At 51.1% G+C, this 18,117-nt stretch overlaps 1 protein-coding gene across 1 annotated transcript in view; it reads right to left on the bottom strand.

Annotated features, from left to right (window-relative positions):
• The window catches only part of HCN2 (hyperpolarization activated cyclic nucleotide gated potassium and sodium channel 2), a 51,238-nt gene extending 35,410 nt beyond the window's left edge, over positions 1 to 15,828 (bottom strand). The window contains exon 1 of the mRNA XM_084826052.1: positions 15,674 to 15,828. Within this exon, the coding sequence (XP_084682178.1) occupies positions 15,674 to 15,798 (125 nt within the window). The 5' untranslated portion in view covers positions 15,799 to 15,828. The remainder of the gene's footprint in view (positions 1 to 15,673) is intronic.
• Positions 15,829 to 18,117: the final 2,289 nt, after the last annotated feature.

Here is an 18,117-nt window from a genome sequence, read left to right as displayed (position 1 = left end):
ACTCAACATGGTTTACATGGGCACCAAGGAATCTTTTCCTCAACCAGGCATCCTCCAAAGCTATTGGACTTCAACCCCCAGCGTCCCCAGCCAATATGGCTGACACACCTGGCATTCAAGGCATCTGGGGGGCATTTGGTTGGGGAAGGCCACTGCAACAACAAAGAATCCTGTGGCAACTTAAAGGCTACCATATTAATTGTGGTAGAAACACATGATGGTATAAAGGGAAATGTTTCACGCATTTTCATGGGGAGAGTGGTCGAAAACTCAAATCCCCACCCCAGAATGACTACCATCACATCCTACAGCCAGGGTGGGTAACCAGTGACCCTCCAGATGTTGTTGGACTACAAGCCCCATCATCCCTAACCACTGGCCAGGTTGCTTGGGGAAAATGGAAGCTGAAGTCCAACACCTGTCTCATACCCACTCAGAAAGGCAACCTGATACTATCTAAATGTTGTTGGATTACAAACCCCATCATCCCTAACCACTGGCCACGCTGCCTTGGGAAGATGGAGTCCAACACCTCTATCTCTCTCCCACACACACACAGAAAGGCAACCTGGCAGCCTCTGGATGTTTTGGACCACAAACCCCATCCTCCCCAACCACTGGTCATGCTGCCTGGGGAAGATGGAGTCCAACAATATCTCTCCCTCCCTCTCCCTGAGGTCCATTGGAGGGGCCCTCCTCTGCGTCCCACTGGTGCATGACATAAACTACAGTGGGATGTGGAAGAGGATCTTCTCTGCTGTGGCACCCCAGCTGTGGAATGCCCTCCCCTTGGAGGCCCGGTTGGCGCAGATGTTATTTCCTTTCAGCAACAAGTCAAAACATGGCTTTTTACCCAAGCCTTGGAGGGCTAAATGCATTCCCTAAAGTAGCCCACTGTTTTAATGGTTTTATTGTTTTAGATTTTAAATTGGTATTAATCTTGCTTAATGGTTTAATATGTTTTAGCTGTTTAAATTGTTTATTGTTTTAGACTGTCTACACTGATTTTATCTGTACACTGCCCTTAGATTTTAATTGGTATTAGCTTTTAATTGGTATTAGCTTGTCCATGGTTTAATGTTTTGAGCAGTTTAAATTATTTATTGTTTTCTAATGTCTAAATCGATTTTATCTGTACACCGCCCTGAGATCTTAATGATAAAGGGTGCGATACAAATGTTTGGAAGGAAGAAAAAAAGGAAAGAAGGAAGGAAGGGAGAGAGAGAGTGAAAAAGACAGACAGACAGACAGGCTGGAATTTTAAAAACACCAGGCAGCTCATACACGAGCACCACAATCTTGATTTTCCTGGAGAATGAGCAGAAGAGCTTGCTTCCCCAGCCAATCCATCAAACTCTCGCGACTTCAACACTAATCCCACTTCAGTTCTGCCACGGATAATGGCAATAACTTCTTTATCAGGGACAGGTTATTGCTAAGCTTGTCAAAAAAAAGGAGCTTTCATGTTACTCATAAAAAAACCAACCCTGCGATAAGATCCCAATAGAGTCCCATCATTAGATCCTAACATGTCAGAAGGTAATCCTTTCTAGACCTCAAATCTGCCACTTTGACAGATCTATGAATTTCCCAAACGCTGCATGGCTGAGATTCATTTGCTCGATCGTTCCCTTTAACATCTGGATCTTCCTTTCTCCTTCCAAAAGGAAGCCCACCGCAGCTACACAAACACAATCAAAGCACTGGACTTTTTAATTTTTAAATCACTGTGTGCGTGTTTATTCCCAAAAAAGCTTTGCCCTTCTTCTTATTTTTAAATTGCAAGTGCTCTGAGGATGGAGGCAAACGGGGGTTTGTGACAGCATAGGTGTTGGCCAGTCAGTGCTGACGATGGCTGGATTCTGCTGCTATCACGTAGAACTGTTTCGTTTTAGGCCTCAGCCAAAGGGGGGTTGTGACAGCATGGGTGTTGGCCGGTCGGTGCTGAGCACAGCTGGATTCTATTGCATAGAACCATTTTGTTTTAGGCCTCAGCCGAGGCAAGGAAGTGGGGGACGTGGCAGCCCTCTCCAAATCGCTGAAGGGCTGTCACACGGGAGAGGGCAAAGACTTCTTCCCTGCTGCTGACCCAGAGGGCAGGACTTGCTCTCACTGGCTAAAGTTACAGGAGGGTATATTTTGGTTGAACATTAGCAGCAACATGTTGAAAGGAAGAGCAGATTGGGAATGGAACCATTCCATTGCTAAAGGGGTGGCGGGCTCTTCCCCACATGAAGTCTACGACTAGAGCGGGAGTACAGAATCTCAAATCCATAGGCCAAATCGGGTCACCCCAAATCCACGATTCTACAGTAAGTATATCCGGACTGGAATTTGGGAGAAGGGCACATCTAAAACTATTCCAGAACCCTGCAAACATCACGTCCATCTTCACCCATGTTGCAAAGATAAGAAAAACACTTAAAAGAATTGGATGCCCCCAAATCAGTCTGGTGTAGTGGTTAGAGTATTGGACAGGGGAGACCTCTAGTCCCCACTGAGGCCATGAAGGTCACTGGATTACTTTTGGCCAGTCCATGACTCTCAGCCTAACCTCTCCCTCACAGGGTTGTTGTGAGGACCCAATGAAGAGGATCACGCAAGCTGCGTTGGGCTCCTCGCAGAAGGGATATAAACATCATACATACAGTAAATAAATAAATACAAAACCCTGCGGACTGTTTCCTGTTTAGTTAGGGCCTTAAAAAACATATTGCCCATTACCTTGAGTGAAGTGCAAATTATATTTCCCCCTCTCCCTTTAAACTGGATTTACAGCTCCTAACAAGACAGAACTCCTTCTCCTGGCTTCTTCCTAATAATTCCATATTTTATACTTAAAAACCTCCAATATTTTAAAGGAAGTTAAATTCCTCTAGCATGATCCCCACCCCCACCCCTGCTTCCCCACAGCCACAGCATTTACGGATGAGGAATGATCGCATTTTATTTCATGCCAGTGTCATGCCAGCCGTTCGTTGGGCAGATTCTAAAAAGCAACTGCATGGAGACAGATGCTAAATGATTTTTCGGTTAAATTACTTTTTATCTTAAGAGTAGGGAGGGGAGGGAAAAGCAGGTGCATGTTCCATCACTCTGATCAGATTTCGGAAAGGGTCTGGCAGAGAGGCAGGCATTAATCCTTTATGATTGCTCGATAATAATGCTTTGCAACCACAGAGCAGGGGGTGCTTCCCCCCACCCCACCCCCCACAGCAGTGTGTAGGCCTTTGCCACATTTGGACCAAAGCACTAAACTGGGATCACCAAGAAGTCTGGCTTATTGCTCACAAGCAAGCGAGTGCCGGATCCCCTCCTCTTGGCTCCTCCCACCAGTGGGAGTGGCTAAATGAGCCAGAAACAAATGAGGAAGCAAAAGTTTCCTGTTACATCTGAACCCAGATTCCCGGTGCCGCTCCCCTAACAAATCAGAATGCAAAGCCAGGGTTTGAAGTCAGCTTTCCATTCTTGGTTTGTTAGGGGAGGGAGTGTTGCTAGGGGAATCTATTTCCGGGGGCCCCGAAATCTATTTCCCGGGGCCCCAAATCTATTTCCTGGGCCTCCGAGTATCCACTGGTGCCAATGGAAGGTTTTTTTTTCTCAGCTTAATTTCCATGCAGGGGCAATTTTCAAGGTGAATTGCAGCTGCGGTGGGAAGGGTTAACTCTCCCCTCCACACACACTGCAACACTCAGCCTCCCCAAATCTTTCCCTTTTGTAGCAATTCATTGTATTTGGATGGGGAAATTAATTGGGCCGGCTTTGCCTCCTGTGAAACTGAAATAAAGCCTAATACTTCTTCCTAAATTTGCATTTACAAAGTAAACAAGCCTATGCAGATCTTATGCAAATTTACACCCTCTGGGCCTGGGTCCTGAGTCTTCTAAGTGTCTCCTTGCCTGTTTCCGGTTAGCGTAGCCGCTCCCACCTGCACAAAACTGTGATCCGGCAGCAAGAACGAACTCAGCACTGGTAGACAACAAGGGCCAAAATGCTCAGCCATTTCAGCTTCTCATCACGTCCGAATGCAGTTTTTGTCTCCGCAAGCCATGCAACAGCCCTGTAAGGTAGGCCCAGAGAATGAAGACATTTTCCCTGCCCGTCTTCCCAACAGAACAATGGACACCTCTGCGAAATGGCACTTGGAACAGAAGGTGAGAGGCTGACTTTCTTCCTGAGAGCATCCATCTGCGATTTGCAAAGGTACCATCAACACACGTTGGAAATGTGCACATCGGGTCTCGAAAACCTCCTGCAAGCCTGGAGCACTGACACACAGAGGAGGCGGCCTGCAGTCTCTCTGCAAGATACAATCCTTCCAATCCAGAGAAACAAGGGGATGAACCTCCCTAGGCTGAGGCCCCGTTGCCTCTCTGCATGATTCCCTGTTCCGAGGCTTTCCCCCTTCCCAAGTGGGAAGTTCACCCAGAGCAGCAGTTTGAGGAGTTCAAAAAGGAAGGCCAGGCCAAAAAGGCCATATCGCAAAAGGCCCACAACGGTGACTTCCAGGGGGGGGGGGGAGTGAAAGAAGGGCATAAAACAGGAACCAGAGGTGAGCAACTTTCAGTGTTTGGAGCGGCACAGGGCTGGAATACAGAGAGTCATACAACAGGAGAGGGTGCATCTGTGCATGGGCAGAGTGCATTTCCGCTCCCAAGCACTAAATTCAGCCAAGCCTCCCACGTTGGTGTAGGCCAAGGGTGTCGAAGCTCTGGTCAGAGGAAATGGGGTGTGATCTTCTGGGGGCCCTGGAGGGACCGATTTGGCCCACAGACTTCAGGTTCCGCACCCCTGGTGTAGCAAAACACTGCTTCCACCCTCTTTAATGCATCTTTTCGACTCCGATTTCCTATGCAAATGGGTGCACTGAGATGGGACGCCTGAACCGAAAGGTTCCAGGGCTCAGACCTCTAGATGTCTTCCCTTCAGGGGGGCCAAAAGCCCCCGGGCTTCCACAGTTTGCAACACACCAAGCCACCTGCAGCCTGCTGGCGACACGTGGAACGCTCGCTAGAGGCGCAATGTGTCTCCTGCACAAAACCACTGAAGATGGATCTAGACCACCAGAACTGGCCCACGAAAAAACATCCGGTGCGGGGCCACTCTGCAAGACTGGCTCTACACATATGGCACAATGAGAGTGCAGAGGCAGGTGGTAGAGTCCAGACAGAGGTGTCAGACTGCGGGGGGGGGGGATCATATATTATTTAAATCCTCCCCATGAATAGATAGCTATCACAGCAGAGAGAATGCCAAGCTAGAATCTCTCCCCCTGACTTGCTAGGTCTCTGTCTGCGGGGAGTTTTCTTTCCCACTCAAAAATGTGAACCCCACCCCTCCAAACTCCAAGCAGCCACAGTTTGCACAACAAGCTCTTCATCGCGTTCAAAAGCAGCGATGGGATATGACAGTCTGCATCCCACCAGCATTCATCTGAGACGCTCACTTTCTACTGCAGGGAGCTTTCTACCCATTTTTTTAAGTCCTTGCAAGTGGAAACCTAGCATGTCATGGATAAGCTTTCCAGTTCTTTCCGCCTGCAGTCTGAACCTTCAATCAAAGCAAAGCAGTAGGACTCTCAGATTACGGATAAGGACTGATTTCAACAGAAACATCCTTGGTCTATCTCGTTCAGTATCGGTGCCCTCCGGTTTTGGGGGACCGCAACTCCCAAGGATTCCTGGGTGCTAGCCATGCTGCCAGGGACTGATGGGAGTTGATACCCCAAACATCTGGAGGGCAGGTGCTCTGCCTTTGAGCTTTGGTCTCTTCCTTAAATAATAAAGCAAGTTTCTAGTCCACATGGTTCTGAATAAAGGGCTGATTGAAACAGGAACATTGGACAAAGAGTCAGAGCCTTCGTCCATTGGGCTAAGTATTACTGACACTGACTGGCAGCAGCTCTAGGGTTTCAGACAGCAGGGTGGGGGTGTCTTAGGCCTACCTGGAGATGCTGGGGATTAAACCCGAGACCTTTGGAATGCAAAGCATGTGCTCTCCCACTCTGGTCTTTTCCCTAAAAGTAAAGCAAGAGCCTAGTCCTCATGGTTCTGTAGAAAGGACTGATTGGACTTAAATTAAATGTTTCCTCGACTATCCAAGTCGCAGTGCTCCTGTGTGCTGGCACCGGGGGTGGGGGGTTCTCCCCTCCTTCAGTCTGTTTGGTCTCCAGTGTTCCAGACAGGGGTCTTTCCCAACCCCACCATGCTGTGGATTGAACCTGGGACCTTTTGTGCACCAAGCTGTGCTCTGCCACTGAGTTACAGCCCCTTCTGACGGCAGAGGCGAATTTATTTCTGACTCCTCCGAAAGGTTTGAGGGGTTCCTGTGCCTGCTCTCCAAAATGTCCCCCTTTCTGCAGGATCCAAGGATGTGCTCACCCACTCCGGTCTTTCCCCTAAAAGTAAAGTAATAGGCTAGTCCTTATGGTTCTGAACAAAGGACTGATTGAAACAAGAACATCGCCAGCTTCCTTATAGCGAGGCAGGCCATTGGGCTATCAGTGGCTCTGTTAGGGAAACAGATGAAGCACGAAAGAGGGACAGCACTGAATCCCCAAACAGACTGAAGGAGGGGGGAACCCCTCCCCAGGTTTCGCGCAGCTGCTAGCCCTTGCCGCAAACTTTTAGTAAAACGGTACTGTTCCACCAGGCTGATGCTCTGGGGTCAGGTTAAGGGTTTTTTAAAGTTTCTGTATAACTATGCACCTTGTGTGTAAGCACTGTACATGTAAGGTGTTCGTCAGTGATCATAATAAAAATTATCTGTCTATCGAAAGCAGAACAGCCGATGTGATAAAACTGGGAAAAGCAACAAAGGCAAAGACTGCCAATGAATTCTCGCAGCCTCAGTCCTGCCCTGAAGAGAGACCCAAGCCCAGCCACCTCATCATGCCCAGAGTGACAGGCCAGCCTCGTCTCCACCAACACTATAAAACACCAGCCGTTAGTGCCACGGGGAAGGAGTCATTTGTCACTCCAGCCCAGAGGTATCAAGAACGAGATCAACTGAGGACACACCACAGAGTGCTGCCCGCCCCTCCCCACGGCACTGCAGCGCACCAAAGTTCTCCCCTTGTTTTGACGGCACCAGAGACGGCAGGGACTAGCACGGGAACAGAAGTATAAGGATGTTCAAAATGCAGGAGGAGCGCCCTCGCGGAATCGGGCCAAAGCTGGTTTGCAGCCCATGGCACCTGTTACAGACACAGACTGGGGCTACACATGGGGTTTCCATTCAGCTACTGGAGCCCGGAACCATCAGGATTTCTTTCCTCGTCACCACATCCGGTGGCAGTGAATTCCACAGGTTCGTTGTGCATCGGGTGTGGCCGTTCCGTGCAACCCATACAATAAGACAGCACACACACACCCCCGCCACAGGCTCACAATTAAAAAAGGCACGACATGCAAAAGGCAGGGGGAGGGAAGAGGAGAAAAAGCATTCAGCCTTTCAGCCTGGTGACAGTTGAGGGAAGAGGAACCTTCATGGGGTGGTTTACAGCAGGGCTATGGATCTGGACTTTTTCAGCTCAGGACCTGTCCTGATTATTTGCTTGCCCCTCGCCACACCATTCCCGGGGTCTCTCAACCCACCATAAAAACAAAATAAAATACAAGTCCTCAAAGAACTGGTTCTAGACAGAACCGATCTAGTGTCTTCCTCCCTGCACTGGACGCCTTCAAGATGGACTGGACCTAACATTACAGGAGGGTAGACTGCAGTTGAACGTTAGGAGAAATTTCTTGATGGTCAGAGCTGTTTGGCAATGGGAGCTGCGGCTGAGAGGGGGCGGGGGGGCTACCTTGCTGGGGGGATCCAAGCATGATGGGAGATGTAATCGGGAAGGCCACTCTCTGAAAATGAGCACCCTGCCCATTATGCAAAGAGAATGTTTTCGGGCTCTGTCATGGCACATGCAATGACCATCAACTGGCAGCTGAAAGAGGAACCTCCATGTTCTGGGGCAGTCTTCCTAGAAGGACGAGATGCCAGGCCAAGCCTCCTTGAGGGCTTCCCACAAGCTGGCCACTATGAGAACCAGAATGCCCTCTGATCAGGTCCAAACACAGAAAGGCTGATGTTCTCATGACAGCCGGAAGCTGGTTGCATTCTCTGCAATCATGTCAAACAGTCAACGGTGTTGTCCGCCCTTCCTCAATCCAGTGCCTTCCAGATGCCTTGGACTTCAACTCCCATCAGCCACAGTCAGCATGGCCAGTAGCTAGTGTTGGGAGTTGTCCAAAACATCTGGGAGGTCAAGCAAGGCTCTCCTACAGCATTGCTTTAGATTCTGACAAGTGAGACCAGCGGGAAAACATTGGAATGAGGGGTGCTCCTGTTCAGACATCTCGGGCTATGAATCCCATCATCCCCAGTCAGCATGGCCCCTGTGGTAATGGGAGTTGTAGTCTGACTCCTCTGGGAGGTGCCAAGCTTGGGAAAGGCTGAACAGATGAGATCCGATGAAGTTGGTGTATTAGATTTATATTCAATATCCGTGGAAACAAACACGCACGCACAGCAATCAGACATTGGTTTCTGGGGCGGATGGGGGGGGCAGATTTCAATAACATGCACATTTAAATATATATATATATTTCAGGTGGTCATTCGGTACACAGAAGGAAGAGGCAGGCAATTGGAAAACGGCAAGTACCTCAATTTATAGACATGGGGTGTCATTAATAATGATGTGAGACCCAACCCGTCCGTTTTCTCACTTAACTTCAACCAGCTTGAGGGGTTGCCCCATTCCCATCCTGCAGTTATGCCCATTTTACAGATCTGAGTCTGGAAGACTGAGCCCTGAACAAAGGAACCTGTTACCTCCGCTTTCCAAAACGTGGCACCCTCCAGATGCCATGCTGGGAGTTGTAGTCCAACCCATCTGGAAGGCACCAAGTTTTGAAAAGCCGTGCTAATCCCAACCTGTGAAGTCCTCTGTCTTGTCCCAACACCAACATGTTAAGTCATGCTAAAGAACAGGGTTCCTGATCCAGTGCAGAGTGCCCCACCATCAGGCTCAAGGAACGACATCTCCACACATCTGGAATGAGAGGTGGGACCTTTAGCCTGGAGGTGGTAACAATATTTATTTATTTATCCACATTTATAGAGTGCTTTCCACAAAGGTAGCAAAGCGGCAAACATAAAATACAATGGCACGAAAATAACAATTAATCTAACAATAGCAACATGATACAAACTTTAATCATCATCAGCAGCAGCCCATCTTTCGGGTACATAAGAGCCCTGCTGAATCAAACAGAACACCTATTTCGTTCAGCATTCTGGCTAGAATCCAACTGAAGTCCTACTTAAAGTAGACCCACTGAAATGAATGGGACTTAAGTTAGTCATGCCTACCTCAAATCCCGTTCATTTCTATGGGTCTGCTCTAAGCAGAACTTCAGTTGGCTTCTACTCTCTGTTCCCATAGTGGCCCACCCCACTGCCTTGAGGTCTCCCCCCCAACAACAACAACCCTGCAAGGCTGGTTAGGCTGCACAGCCCAAGGTCATTGAATAAGGTTTGCAACATAGCTGCAGAGCTGAGCCCGTCTCTCGCCAGGCTGCGCACCACACCAAGCCCTGCACAGCATCAGGATACGTCTCACGGAGGCAACTTTCACAAGACGACTCCGGAGACACCAGATACGTTTCTAAGCAGCCAAGCAACAGAGGCTACGATGCCGACTGCCACCTTCACTGCCCCCACCCCCCCAGCCCTGAAACAGCAGCAAAGCACTCTGCTACGGTTTCCAAAAGGCAAAGCACGTCTGATCTGGTTTATAAACTCCGTTGAGAAGGGGGTGGGGGTGGGAAGAGAAAGAATCACTGCAGCGGCTGAAGGAGCAGCAAACCAAACCCACCAAGATACCTCTGACATTGAGGGAATGCTTCCCCATGCTGCCCCGTCCATGGGAAACTGACAACACCCATGTATGAAATGATTCGCACCCAAAGCAACATGTGTGCGTACGCATGGCACATGGAATCCATCGGTCACCGGCTTCGCATCGTTTAGGGAAAAGACGGGTCGGCGTTTCTGTGCTTGCTCCACATTCCCCGCCCCCCCCAAATGACACAAGGCTGACAGCACCCCCCCCCCACACACACACACACCCTGCAGTCCCTGGTTTGCTTTGCAAGAGCATGAGTTCTATTCTTTCCACACGCATGCAGCTCTGTCACCTTGCAAGGACGGAAAGCGAAAACAAACGAAGAACAAAGGAACAGGCTTGGATTTTTCCCCTCATCCTCCATCAAGGGGGCTTGACGGAGGAAATCTATCCGAATCCAAATCTATTATTGAAAGGGAGGGGGGTTATAATAGTCAGAAAAGGGGGGCAATCAATAATCAGAGAGAGAGAGAGAGAGAGAGAGAGAGAGAGAGAGAGAGAGAGAGATGGGGGAATGGAGGAGAACAAATCGCTTGATTTCCCAATACGATCTCAACCGGGGTCTTCTTTGCACACATTTCAAGGTGCCCTCTGAGCAGGCCTAGGCTGATCTTTCTACTCTCGGCAAAGCATTGGGGGACAGAAAGCCCCCCCATTTGCCTCTTTTTTTCAGGGGGAAGGGAAAACACATGGCCTTTGGGGGACCCCTTCCCTTTAAAAAAAAATACCCAACAGTCAAAATAAACACACCTTTTCACATTCAGAAGGTCTCTGCTCCCAACAGCAGAAGAACCCCGGCAAAGGCCATAAAGGGTGCTGGGGATAACCCACCCCCCACAAAAAAAACTTCAACCCATCCCCCATTTCTACCACCACCCTTGCCCCAAATCCTGAAGGTTTCTTAGAGGAGGGTACCGCCCACCATCCCTCCCCCTCAAAGCTGGATCCTTACTCAGGAAACCTGCAACCACTCACGGGACTCTCCCCACCCCAAATATGATGCCCTGAAGTTACTCTGAAAATGGAGAGTCACGGACAACCCTCCTGAGATAGCAGGACCCTAATGATATAGAGAGGGACAGAAATGTTTTAATTCATTAATTAAATAAATACATCCCATGCACCTAGAGAGCTGATGTCCCTGACCTGACATGGGTCCAAATTACCCTACAACTTTAAAGCACTATGAAGAATGCAGTGACACCCACCTTCCACACAAGATCTGGCTGGGGGAAGAGTGTGCAGGGGGGCGAGTTTATTACCTGAAAATCCCCCTTACAAAAAACTAAATAAACAACTATACAAACTCTGGAGCGCTGGGAATTCATGCCGTTTTTAATCCTAGCACGTCAGTCTCCCGCAAGCAGGTGCGCTGCAGTTCTGCTGGATTACAACTCCCAGCTGGCTGGGGATGATAGATGTTGCAGCCCAACTTGGGGAAAGACTGTAAAACACCACACACACACGTACACCCCACTACCGGGATAATCTGGCATAGCTACAAATGTGGATTACCCAGGGGACATCGATGGATTTTTATGTATTATTAACATTTCTGTATGGCCTCATTTGCTAAAAAGGCCATAGTATTTGACCTCGCTGTGTGAGGAACAAGTGGATTTGGGATCCAAGAAGGACTCAGCGAGCCCAATGGAACAGAGGGGTCTCCACCACAGAGTTAAAGTCTGTTGACTACAAATAAAGCGAGATTCCAGTCCACATCATCCTGAATAAACCACTGATTTAAATCGGAGCCTCGGAACCTCTCTTATATCTCGTAGGACCATCTAAGCCAGGACTTGGCAGCGCCTCGCTCAGGACTCAAGCTGCTCAGCCCCAAAACCTGATCGCAGAACACTTTTCAACGGGAAATGATGGAAATGGAACCTGGGACCACCTGCAGGTAAACCAGGCACCCTGTCTCTGGGCTACAGTCCCCCCTGTCACCTAAGGAATACTTCGAATCTCTGTGAAGCAGGGTTCTCACACACATAGGCTACCCATTAGTACAAACCCCATGGTAGAAGTCTGGTGCTGAACCCATAGCAAACTCTCTTGTCTGCCCCAGCCCTGTTACTTATCGGGGACCCCCCAAATTGTTGCCATGGGTTTTAATCAACAACACATTTCCCCCCCCACCCCAAACGACCTACACACAAAACCTCGACAAACCTCAAGGGTGGAATTAAGCTGCAGAAAGCACTGAGCTGAGGTGGTGAGCGGATTTTTCCATATAGTACAACTGCAGGAACCTGCTCCCCTGGGGTAACTCGACATGGCGTCATAGGTAATCGCTGTACCACCCGTTACCCCCAGGATTAATTTTCTCATGCTCGATGCTTAACCCAGCCTCCTTGATCATTCTCTGTCCCTACCCAGGTGTGCCGAGAAGCCCCGTTGCGTTCCATGGAGACTACTCCCGGGGAAGCACGTGCGTAGGATTGTGGCCTGAGATTGGTAGAGAGAGGATTGATGACTTCACCCCACCCCCAAGACCCTGTGACTGACACCCACCCCAGAGGGTTGCCCCCAGATTGTCAGATCTCTGCCCGCCAAACCTACAAACTCCCAGGTCATCTACAATTGCCGAAGGGGTTACCCTCCAATCCCAGCTCCTCTGAGGTTTTAACCAACATTTCCGCAAAGTCATTTAAAGCCACCTGCACCTCATTAACCTCCCTGCCACAAACATGAGAAAGATCTCCAGAATTACTTTAATCACTGTGAAGGGGTGAACTATTATCCTGATCTGCCCCCCTCCAATCTCCCCCCACCTCCAGTCACCTTGAACTGCCCTTAACCCGTAGAGAACATTGCCTCTGCTAAAATTGCATCAGGGCATAAACCAGCCTTCCCACAATCTGGCGCCCTCTGGACGTGCCAGACTACAACTCCCATCACACTGGTCGGGGATTATGGTAACTGTAGTCCCACATGTCCAAAAGATGTGTGGGAAGACTGGGCATAAACAATGAATCAGATTTCAGCTTGTGTCCTATTACCTGCCCTCCCTTGTCTGCAATCCTAAACATGCTTACCTGGAAGTACGCTCCCTTGAACATAGGGGGGTGGAGGAGATGCTTACTTCCAAGTAAATATGCAGAGGATGGTGCTGTCGGAGACCCAAACCCAGAGTTTCCTCCACCGTTGCTTCCAAAGCTGCTATCAACTTTCTGTCAAAGCTGTCAACTTTCTGTCTCCCCCTCACCCAAGACCCGGGTCAAGACCCAAAGATCTAAAATCACGAGGGGGAGAGATTCTCGAGCCCGGCACTTGCCCCCCCCTTCCTACCTCCCCCAGAGGCATTTACTTGGAATTCCCGCCCCCTGCCGCCTCCATTCCAAAATACCCTGGGGTTTCATTTCACATCGACAGATCCAGAGCACCAATTCCCTCATGGCTCTAGAGAAAACTACTTTGAATCATCAAGCCTGTGCCCTCCGCAAGGCACCCCAGAGTAGCACTTTGGAGCACTGCAAAAATCAGGGGGTGATTTGCAGTCACTCAGCAAGGGCACCCCCAATTTCCAGGAGTTGAACAACAGCAAGTAAAATAAGTTCAAAGGATCACATGGCCTTGTGTTCCTTGCTCCTCTCTTTGTCTCAGTGTTCCTGACCTGTAAAATAGGCATATTTGTTGGTTGCCTTTGACTGAGAGTCTTTATGCAGCTACACTAGCCATTTTGGGGAAATGTGCATTAGTGCCCCTGTGAGGTTAATTCCGATATACATTTTCACTTGCTACTCCTGAGAGGTAGTTGATCTCATCCTTTCTGCCACTTCCCTGAAGTAGTTACAGCAGATTGCCCATCCTCCCATCCCTTCTCTTCCTCCTCTTTCCAGAATTCTTCGAAGAGCTTCCAAAGTATTGCTACCTCCGAAATATACCTCAGATTAGCACTGCTTCCTCTCACTACCCCCAAGGTAGTTTTACTGGATTGTTCCTTCTGCATTTTGCTTTACCCAAATTTGCCACACAGTTAGCTGTTGATATGTAGCCCTCTCGATCGCGAGGCCTTGACCTCATACAACCATCTCTTTTACTTTGCCCCAAATCACTGCAGGGCTGCTTTATTGGCACATATCCCTCTCTGTCAACACTCCCAAGGTAGTTACCCCAGATTGCCATCTACCCTACCTTCGGATCACCTGCTTTGCCGGAAATTGTGGCAAGAGCAACTGAAGCCATATAGCCTGCCATCGTAGGTAACCTTGGATGGCCAACCCTCACTAACTCTTGCCACTTCCTCAGCTCCAAGGTTTTTGCCTTGCCCCAAATTGCTGCAGGCACTACCTGGGATAGTTACCTTGGATTATTATTTCTCCCTCCCACCCTGGGGAAAGACCTCCCACCTTGCCTGAAATTGTTTTACAGAAGGCTACTGGCCTCGCTATCTCTGGAACCTAGCTCACATCTCTCTCCCAATCATATTTCCTGAAGTCGTTGTAGGGCTAGCAACCCACATGTAATCCTCTCTGTCACTACCCTTAGGAAGTTACTCCAAGGTAATTACCTCCAATCTCTCCCCTTTCCTCCATGGTCCTGGAGAAGAGGGAAAACTCCTCCACCTTACCTGAAACTGCTGTAAGACTAGCTACCAACCAACCAATACATCATCATCTATATTACTAACCTGAGGCAGTTACCCCAGATCTCCCTTGCTTCCATGCCTCCAGGGGGAGGGGCCAGGCCAGGACACACACACCACTTGCCTGAAATCACTGTAGGAGTAGCCAGCAGTACAAAAAACCCTTTGACACCATCCCCAGGTAGTTATACCTAGGCAGTTACCCCAGGAGAGAGGAAAATATTCCACTTGGCTACTAGTACACAACCCTCCCTGTCACTACACTGAGATAGTTACCTTGGATCTCTCTCCTCCATCCCTCTCTGCCCTCATTCCCCCAGGGGCAGCAGAAAAGGAAATCATCCCCTTCACCTACTTGCTCAAGACTACCTGAAATCGCTTTCAGGCTAGCTGCCAGCCCCTTAACCCTTTCCATCACTATCCAGAGGTAGTTATCCCAAATCTCCTTCCACCTCTCTCATGCCCCTATGGAGAAGGAAACTCCTCCTCCCTCTCATCTGTAACAGCTGTAGGGGTTAGCTGCAAGTGTCTCACCCTCTCCATCACTATCCAGAGGTAGTTATCCCAGATCTGCATTCTGCTTTCTCCTCTCCCCTCACCCTCACGCCGCTGCGACATAGCTCATCTGAAATTGCTGTGTGACTGCCATTACAGAACCCTCCCTGCTGTTACCCTGAGGTAGTTACCTCAGATTTCCCTCCTTGCCTGCCTACCTCCCATGGCCCCAGGGGGAAGGAGAAGGCAAACCCACCTCCTCGACTGCCTGCTCAAGACTGCATGAAACAGCCAGTAAGGGCTAGACACTGGTGCCTCACTGTCTCCCTATCCAGAGGTAGTCACTCCAGATCCCCCCCCCTTCCATGCCCCTATGTGGTGGGCATGGGATGGGTGAGGAAACCCCTCCCCTTTGCCTGAAATCATTGTGGGAGCAGCTGCCACCGCCTCACCCTCTCCATCAGTATCCAGAGGGAGTTACCCCGGATGTCCAGGAGGGAGCACAGGAAGGGAGAGGAGGCCTGAAATGGCCCTGGGGACCAGATGCCACCGCCTCACCCTCACTATCTGCATCAGTATCCAGAGGTAGTTACCCCAGATGTCCGGGAGGGGACAGGGGAAGGGAGGGGAGGCCTGCCCGCGTGCCCTCCTCCCCGAGGTAGTTACCCCGGCCGGGCGGCGCTCACCTGAAGTCGCTGTAGGGGTGGATGATCCAGGCGCCCGCGGACTTGACGCGCTCCTGCTCGCGCTCCACCGCCTTCTGCGAGCCGAACATCCGCAGCGAGAACTTGTTGACGCCCGGCTGGAGCATCGCGCCCAGCTGGCGCTGCAGGAAGCCGGCCTGGCCGCCGCCGCCGCCCGCCGCCGCCGCCTCCGGGGGGCCGCCCGCATCGGGCCCCGCCGCCGCCGCCGCCGCCGCCGCCGCGCCCTCCTCGGCCGCCTTGGGCGAGCCGGCGCCGCACGCGAAGGAGACCTTGGGCTGCCCGCCGCCGCCGCCGCCCTCGTCCCCCGCGCGCCGGCACTCGCCGTTGGGCGAGCCGCCCTTGCCCGCCCCGCCGCAGCCGCCCCGCCGCAGCGCCAGCAGCGAGCCCGGGGCGCCCGCCGCCGGCTCCGGGGCGCCTGCCGGGCTCGGCCTGCTGCCCCCGCCGCCCGTCGTCCGCATGGCTGCCGGACCCCGCCGGACCCGCTGCCTGCGGCGCCGGTGGATGCGGATGCGGCTCTGTTGCTGCTGCAGCCGCGGCGGCGGAGGCGGAGCCCAGCGGCCCGGGGGAGGGGCGAGGAGGGGGCGAGCAAAGGTCGAGCGGGAGGGAGCGGGGAGCCAGGAGACAAGGGAGGGGAAGGGCGCGAGGGAGGGGAGGGGAGGGGAGGGGAGGGGAAGGAAAAAGGGAGGCGAGGAAAGGGAGGGAGTGGGAAGGAAGGTCGAGGAAGAGGAAGGAGGGAGCCGGGAGACAAGGAGAGGGGAAGGGCGCGAGGGAGGGAGGCAAGGAAATGGGGGGGAGGACACAGGGAAAGAGAGGGAGTGGGAGGGGAGGAAGAGGAAGGAGGGAGCCAGGAGACAAGGAAACGAGGTCAAGAGGAAGGGGGCAGAAGGACATGGGGAAGGAAAGGAAATGGGAAAGAAGGTCAAGGGGGAGGGAAGGAGGGAGGCGAGGAGAAAGGCGAAGAGGGGGGGAAGGAAATGGGAGGGAAGGAGGTGGGATGCAAGGAAAGAGGGGGAGTGGGAAGGGAGGCTGAGGAAGCCAGGAGACAAGGAGAGGGGAAGGACACAAGGGAGGGAATGGGGAAAGAAGGTCAAGAGGAGGGAGGCAAGGAGATGGAAGGGGAGGAGTTGGTATGCAAGGAAAGAGAGGGAGTGGGAAGGGAGGTCAAGGAAGAGGGAGAAAGCAGACAAGGAAATGGGGGGGGAGAAGGACAGGAGGAAGGAACGGAAATGGGAAAGAAAGCCAAGGGGGAGAGAGGGAAAGAGGAAGGAATGAAGGGGAAAGCCAGGGGACAAGGAAGCAGAAACACAAAGGGGAGGACAAGGAAATGGGAGGGGATGTTAAGCGAGAAGGGAAGGAGAGGGATGCAAGAAAAGAGGAAGTGGGAAGGAAGGTAGAGGAAGGAGGGAGCCAGGAGACAAGGAGAGGGGAAGGAAGGTCAAGAGGAAGGCAGGAGAGGAAGGAAAGGACATGGGAAAGAAGGAGAGAAAAAGGAAGGAAGGGGAAAAGGAAGAAAGGAGAAAGCGGGGGATAAGGAAGCAGCAAGGCAAGGAAATGGGAGGGAAGGTCAAGAGAGAAGGGGAGGAGAGGGGATGCAAGGAAGGAAGAGGAAGGAGGAAAGAGAAAGAGCAAGGAATAGAAGACAGAAGGTGAAAGCTGAGAAACGAGATGAAAAGGTAGGTTAAGAAAGAGGAAAGCAAAGCAAAAGCTAGGAAACAAGGATGCAGAAAGGCGAGGGGGGACAAGGAAAAGGGAAAGAAGGTCAGGAGAGAGGAAGGGCAAAGCCTTTTAAGAGGGAGGAGAAAGCTGGGAGACAACGAAATGGGAGAGAAGGAAGGTCCAGAAAAAGGAGAGAGTGGACACAAGGAAAGGAAGAAAATGGGAAAGAAGGCCAAGAGAGAGGAGGGAGAAGGAGAGGAAGCATAGGGGTAAGAGGCGGGAAAGGAAGAAAGGCGGAGACAGGGAAGCAGAACAGCTATGGGGGAGACAAGGGAAGGAAATGAGAAGGAAGGTAAGTCAAAAGAAAGAGAAGAGGAAGGACAGACAGACAGAAGGAAGAACAGTGGAGGAGGCGAGGGAGGAGGAAAGGAAATAGAAGGAAGGACAAAGTTCAGGAGGAAGGAAGAAAAATAGTGAGGGGGATAGAAGGAGAAAATGAGGAGACAAGGAAGAATGAAGAATAAAGGGAAGGGGGGAGGAGAAAAGTCAAAGGGGGGAGAAAAGGAAGAACAAGGTTGAAGGGAGGAGAAAGAAAAGACATGGGAAGGAAGAGTGGGGAAGGAAGAGCAAAAGAAAGGTAAACAGGAAGAGGGACAGAGCTGGCAAGAAGAGAAAATGAAAACAAGTGGATGGAAAGAAAGGAAGAGGAAGAAAAACTAAGAAAGGGATGTCCGGCAAGAACTGAAAACGAGGCTGCCACAACCCGGGGT

The sequence above is a fragment of the Heloderma suspectum genome, chromosome Z, assembly GCF_057233095.1.
Source record: "Heloderma suspectum isolate Gila_16-S chromosome Z, 16-S_ref, whole genome shotgun sequence".
NCBI lineage: Eukaryota > Metazoa > Chordata > Lepidosauria > Squamata > Helodermatidae > Heloderma > Heloderma suspectum.
Note: the sequence above shows the minus strand (reverse complement) of the source record. Positions and strands in the feature narration are given on the sequence as shown.